The following is a 6,886-nucleotide window of genomic DNA, read 5'->3' as shown; positions in this document are numbered from 1 at the left end:
TCTTCTCCGGTTCAAGAAATCTTTTTTTACTCATCTAAGCCTTTGTTTAGAACCCCTAAAGTAATAGTTAGCCAGCTAACAAAATTGTTAGCTAGATTTGAACCAGCTAATGAACTAATTGCTACTGATGAATTAGCTAACAATTAACTGAGGTCTTACCTCTAGTGGTGTTTGGAACCTTTACCGGCCGCTAGGGTCCAAACTCCAAACGAGAACTAATTAAGCTAGCTAGGCCGGTATATATACTCTACCATGCATGGACACATCTATATTGTTGTAAATTTTTCCCTAGTTCTCGACAATGAGAGATTATCTAATTATGTGAGCCGACGACTACAGATGCAATGCCTGAGGCCGCGTGGGCTAGATGACAAGTTTGGGGGGCATTGACATTTTAATTGGCAGCTTGACGGTGACAGCCGCGACGTGGAAGTTGAGACATTCAGGCCAACATGTCAGTAGCTGTGTCGGTCGTGCTACTTACTAGCTAGACGTAGCTAGTTCAATTCATCGACCCGCTCCGCTAGTTTCATCCGCATGAATTACGAGCACTGCACGCCCATCCCTACTGCTTCTAGCTAGCCTCTCGTGAAATGCATGCAACAGCCAACAGGCCTGGCCATAACTTGTGCGAATCAGCGATGTTGGAGCGGTTGATACGCAAGAAGACGATGCGCCTCGTCTTCCCTGAAACAAGTATTGTTGTGTCCGGGAATGGGCGTTCACAGGTCACTTGCACTCCTCTACATCGCGCGCGTTTCTCTCCGGCCTTGTCCCCTGGGGACCTTACATCCCTTGTCGTGTTCCTCCTCTATAAAACTCGAGCCCGACCTTAGCCTCCCCCGCGTGTGGCTCGCAACTTGCAGTAGGTGACAGGTGTTAACAGGAGCTGGCTGAGCTTCTCTTGCTTCTGCAAGTAGTAGCTGTAGCCGCCCTGTAGGCAGAGAGAGGAGAGACGACGTACGTGAGGGAGCGAGCGAGCGACGACAGCATCAGGCAGGCGTTGACGGCCATGGCTTCCTCCGGCAGCGGTGGCGGCTCGCCGGGGTCCCCGTGTGGCGCCTGCAAGTTCCTGCGGCGCAAGTGCGCGGCGGAGTGCGTGTTCGCTCCCCACTTCTGCGCCGAGGACGGGGCGGCGCAGTTCGCGGCCATCCACAAGGTGTTCGGCGCCAGCAACGCGGCCAAGCTGCTGCAGCAGGTGGCCCCCGCCGACCGGAGCGAGGCGGCGGCCACCGTCACCTACGAGGCGCAGGCCAGGCTGCGCGACCCCATCTACGGCTGCGTCGCCCACATCTTCGCGCTGCAGCAACAGGTACCCTACATATACGCTCTTCTTCTATACCTTGTGCATGCCTAACTAGAGACTAGGATCGGATCGGAGGACGGAATACCTTATTACCTCCACACCCAACGCGTTCCGCACGCGCGGGCGCATGCACGTGCATGCCCTCCCCCCGCGTGTGTGTGCATGGGATTACCGATTTACCGCTGACACAAACGCATGCACATGATGCATATATATGTGCTGTGCTGTGCAGGTGGCGAGCTTGCAGATGCAGGTGCTGCAGGCGAAGGCGCAGGTGGCGCAGACGATGGCGGCGGCCGGGCCGGGGGGCAGCAGCCCTCTCCTGCAGCGGTGGCCGCTGGAGCCTGAGTCGCTGTCGACGCAGAGCTCCGGGTGCTACAGCGACATGTACTGCGGCTTCGGCGACCAGGAGGAAGGCAGCTACACGAGATGAATAATGAATGGATCATTCGCGCGCGCGCGCGCACGCATCGACACAGATACTTTCTTCTATTAGCGCCAAGAGACAACAACAACCGAGGGCCTCAACTTTCTTGTTGGTTTGCAGTGCGTTTTGTTCAGTTCAGCAGCTAGCTCTCCGGTTTGGGGAGGAGCTTAATTTCGATGAGATTTCGTGCGATCCATAAACTTGTATTTCTTGCCGGTTCGAGCTGTAAAATGGAAGTGCAGCTCATCATCATGTGTGTGGTTATTAAACGGAGGCACAAATCGAGGATAATTTCATATTCCCTAAACCCTAAATGGATTTCATTGATTAGTTGGGGCGATAGTGCCGGGTGTTAATTAGCTATCAAAATTTTTTTGATGCATATACATGTGGGGGAGAAAGAACAGGCGGTACGTACGGAAATCAAATAAGGTAGAATTGGAAGCTTTGGGACGAGTCAATCACTTAAGGTTGTTTAGAATTTAGAAACTCAAATCCTCTTTAGGATTGGAGTGCGAGAAAATCTCTTTTAGGATTGAGGAAATTGAATGAAAATTAGTTTATTTTTCCTTCCATTCCCTCCAATATAATACCAGAAGATATCCAAGTTTCCAAACTAACTCTTAAAATTTAATTACTTAGAGATAGTTTGGGAACTATTTTTTCATGGAATTTTCATTTTTCCAAAAAAGTTTATTTTCTCTAAAAAAATAGAAATCCGAATTTCCAAAATAGCCTTTAGGTGGGGATCCAGGGAAACCATCAATCTTCTCATCTCCTTCTAACCAAACAAGAGAGAAAGAAAGACTGTTCCTTCGATTGGACTGCCTCCTCCTATGATCGATTCGCAAATGCATGTAGACTTTGAGCTCGCGCGTGGCTTGGTATATGGCTTATATATGCGGTGGACTGGGCATATGATATGATGACTGCTTGACATGACCTAGCCCTGGCCCTAGCTGTGTTTGTGCATGGTCGGGCCGGCGCTTGATCCTGCTTATGGGCCTGTCTGCAGGCTTCAGTCATGTCGTGTTTAAAGCCCTATGTATAAAGGCGTGTTTTCGAGTTCCAACTCACGGGTTTATTTTACCGTGGCATCTAGTCTTCGGTTGTTTTTTAATTGTCGTGTTTTAGTTAAAAAAACTAGCGAACAATAAATATTCGAAAGCAAAGGTAGTATATACAAAAGGCTCACCTACTTGTTACCAAAAAATGAGGTTTGAAAAGAAACTACTTCAGACTTTACCCAGCCCGCCCTAGCTGTCCTTAATAAACTTCAGAACACTAACCGTTTGTTTGGATACAACCATTCCCTATAGGATTGGAGGGGATTGTGAGTGAAATGAACTAATTTCTCCTTCAATCTTTTATTCACATGTAAAACCATGGATCCAAACTAGTTATAAGGGGTTGTTTGTTTGAAGAATCAATCTATTTTAGATAGTCTATCAAATTTAGTCGAATGAACTCATTCATCATATTATTACTAATTATTAGTTCATGTAGAATGATATGATGATAGATCAATTCAATCTATTTCACAAACCAAACAAGAAAGTGGGAGGACTACTCCATTCCACATACTAAACATTTGTGTGACGAGCGGAACATTTGTGTGTGTCCATTTGCAAAAATCACAAGGCCATATATATTTGCGACAGAGACGAAGGTGAATAATATCCAGGACGTTTTCACTTCATTTCAGTTTGCATCGGCCCCGGGCGCGTTTCCAAAACATGCTCACAAAATATTTATCAAGGAGACATTCAGATCCGATTGGAACGATATATCATCCGTATACATTTTTACGTTAGACCATTTTCAAGATTCGAATTCAGCACTACCGCATGTGGTTCTCTTTATATGCCCAACTTTATTTTGAAGATATGGTGATACTCATCCGATCGATCCCAATCGATCACTCCAACAGCCAAATCGCTTCAAGACATATATGCAGTGCTCATCTTTATATATATGTATGTCAAGTTAATTTGCATTCGGTAGGGTCTGGAATCTAGATAAGTCCGTCATCTGGTATTTGTAGATAGTTTTCCTGAGAATCAACAATTATTTAGAATGGGAGAAAATTTATTTTTTGGCATTCATTTTTCTGACATGACAGATATATGTATGTAGTGCTGTTCATTGTATCATATATCTATATAGATATATTTCATTAACCTGTATATAAAATATATATATTGAGCAGAGGGAAGCATATATGAAAAAGAGCTTGTGTCCTTCTTCACTTTAAACACGACAATGATTGATGCCTTCATCTCCTGTATGGTATGATATCGTATTAAGTCTCCTTTGATGCATGTGCTATTGATTAGGATGCAAAGTGATATCGTCCTTAGCTTTTTCTTGTATTTTTTGCTTTCCATGCTGTATACACGGTGTTAATTCCACACCCCCGCAAAAAAAAAATCAACAACCTGTGAATCATGTACCGATTTACAAAAATACACTTTGTGCAACATGTATAAACCTATTTAATTATTAGCATTTCTGGAAACAAGTTTCTGCCACCACTTTAGTTGAACTGTTTCTGATTTTATTTTAATCCACTAAGGAAAACACAATTGGAGACTTCATCCCTCCACCTAATAAGACAGTATGTAAATCTACCAGTGGTCTTGAGTCATATACAATACAGTCATTCATCAAGAAGTCAAATGAATTATGTCTGCGTTTAAGTGAGTAATGACTATAAGGTCCATTTTACGCTAGCTTTTTGGGATTATATTAAAAAAATTCAAAGAATTAGTTTTGGATCTGTTCCACAAAACATGGATTTTTTTTACAAATAATGCACTTCAAATTATCAACCATTACAGGGGGTCAGGCTTTTGTCTGCCAAGCGGTAACCGTACCAAACAGCCCCTCTTCATAATCAATATATCCTAGCTAATGCAAGCATGCAACTAGTACATTTTATGGATGGCGATTCACCCTTATTACTTATGCTCAATACGTTCAAGTGTATTTGTATATAATCCTTACCCTAGGCAACTATATGTTTCTATACATGCAACATTATCATTTGACCTGCTCCATATATATTTACACACGCAAGTTGAGGTTGAGACCCATGGTTCTATCTATCTCCCATATAACTATGAGCTGCTTGTTCCATCCTGCTGTCCATGTAACACGTTCAGGACTGACCTGTTTTTAAAAGATTTTTTTGGCCTTAAGATTATATATGTTCATAGTTACACTTACACTAGCCACAACTTTTGTTTTTTTTTTTGTGAAACAGTCATCTATGATCCAAAAGATGGCTGGCGGTTTACGCAATGAAAACATCTAGCCAAAATTTGTGTACAAATAAACAAAACTTCAGAAAAGGTTTTTACCAAATGTAGTCCTGGGAAAAAAAAGTAGACAGATTATTATAGGTGTACATTCGGGCCGCCCGGCCCGGCCCGGCCCAAGCCCGAAAAGGCCCGTATTGTTTGAATTTCGGGCCGGTCCGGCCCGTTTGAATTTCGGGCCGTGCCGGGCCGGCCCATGGGCCTAGCCCTCGGCCCACGGCCCGGCCCGTAATTGTTTAAACGTGCCGGGCTCATTTCGGGCGGCCCGAAATTATAAAAGCCCGAAATTCACATTAGGGCCCGAAATTCAATTTTTGGCCCGAAATGCAGTTTTTGGCCCGAAATTCACATCAGGGCCCGAAATTCAAAACAAATTTAATAAGACAAATAAATTTGACCAAAAGCAAACTTAATAATTGTATTAAGTTACTAGAGCTATGCAATGACTACCTCCTTTACAAATCATTTTATTAGAAAGAAAAAAGTATAATAAGCTCTAAATAAAGTTCGTAAGTTCAGTTTATTATCTAATGTTCATAACAAAAATAAAATTATATCACATACTCTAACTCAAAGCTACAAAAAACATCTAACTAACATTATCTATAGCTTTGTGTTCTTTATCAAGTACATGAAAGTGTGGAATGAAGTGTGATTTTAATAAATATATGGGCCTTTTCGTGCCTCTATATGGGCCATTTCGTGCCTGCCTTAAACGGGTCGTGCTCGTGCCCGCCCATGGGCCATGACCTCGGCCCAAACCCGGCCCGATATATCGGGCCGTGCCGGCCCGGCACTAAAATATTTCGTGCCGTGCCGTGCTTGGGCCGTGCTTTTTTTACCGTGCTTCGGGCCGGCCCATCAGACCCGGCCCAAATGTACACCTATAATTATTAGACACCACACTAATTATGATGAGTCGCCATAATTATCCCTTTTTAAGTATGTAATGGTCATGATTTAGAATATCTACATGTGTGTTAATCAAGTAGCTATAGGGCAATAATAATCCAGATATAGGAGAGTTATTAATCACTATGGTAGGATTGTCTACACAAGACAAAAGGCTCTATCATATCATCTACTAGTAGCTACATATATGCTGAAGATGTGTGCATGTCCCATCAGAAAGAGTTCCAGTAAAAGGAGTCAACTTTTTTTTGTGAAACAGTCATCTATGGTTTAAAAGATGGTGGTCTACGCAATGGAAACATCTAACCAAAATTTGTGTACAAATAAACAAAACTTCAGAAAAAAGGTTTTTACCAAATGTAATCCTGGGAAAAAATAGACAGATTATTAGACACCACACTAATTATGATGAGTCACCATAATTATCCTTTTTTAAGGATGTAATGGTCATGACTTAGAATATCTACATGTGTGGTAATCAAGTAGCTATAGGGTAATAATCCAGATATAGGAGAGTTATTAATCACTATAGTAGGATTGTCTACGCAAGACAAAAGGCTCTATCATATCATCTACTAGATAGTAGCTATATATATGCTGAAGATGTGTGTGCATGTCCCATCAGAAAGAGTTCCAGTAAAAGGAGTCAACGAAAATAGTAGGCTAATTGGATCTTCCACGTGTGGCCATGAATCAATCACCTGTCTCTCAATATGCTGCCTTGTATGTTCCTTGGAGTACATTTTCCGGCCGGCATGACGAATCTAACCTTATCGTCTGCAGACACTGCTGCAGCAGGTAGGCAGAGAGTTGGAGAAGAAAACACAACCCCACCACTGACAGAACTAGCAGCATAATCACAGCAAGGGCTCTCCATTTTCTTTGTCCAATTAATTAGGCTACGTACGTTAATTTCTACAC

At 42.9% G+C, this 6,886-nt stretch overlaps 1 protein-coding gene across 1 annotated transcript; it reads left to right on the top strand.

The window, feature by feature from the left end:
* The first annotated feature begins 759 nt into the window (after window positions 1-759).
* On the top strand, window positions 760-2,040 carry LOC118475817 (LOB domain-containing protein 16-like). Its single transcript, XM_035963977.1, has 2 exons — window positions 760-1,312; window positions 1,539-2,040. Exons 1-2 carry the CDS (start codon window positions 1,013-1,015, stop codon window positions 1,737-1,739), a joined length of 501 nt encoding a protein of 166 aa, XP_035819870.1. The 5' UTR covers window positions 760-1,012; the 3' UTR covers window positions 1,740-2,040.
* Window positions 2,041-6,886: the final 4,846 nt, after the last annotated feature.

Source organism: Zea mays, unplaced genomic scaffold (assembly GCF_902167145.1).
Source record: "Zea mays cultivar B73 unplaced genomic scaffold, Zm-B73-REFERENCE-NAM-5.0 scaffold_674, whole genome shotgun sequence".
Lineage (NCBI taxonomy): Eukaryota > Viridiplantae > Streptophyta > Magnoliopsida > Poales > Poaceae > Zea > Zea mays.
The sequence above is the reverse complement of the archived record's forward strand: the minus strand, read 5'-3'. Positions and strand labels throughout refer to the sequence as shown.

What these genes read in the sequence shown, in the direction of transcription:
- LOC118475817 (XM_035963977.1), top strand. Translation starts at nt 1,013, where the DNA reads ATGGCTTCCTCCGGCAGCGGTGGCGGCTCGCCGGGGTCCCCGTGTGGC. An exon ending in TCTTCGCGCTGCAGCAACAG is followed by an intron (nt 1,313 to 1,538) that starts GTACCCTACATA and finishes TGTGCTGTGCAG; the next exon opens with GTGGCGAGCTTGCAGATGCA.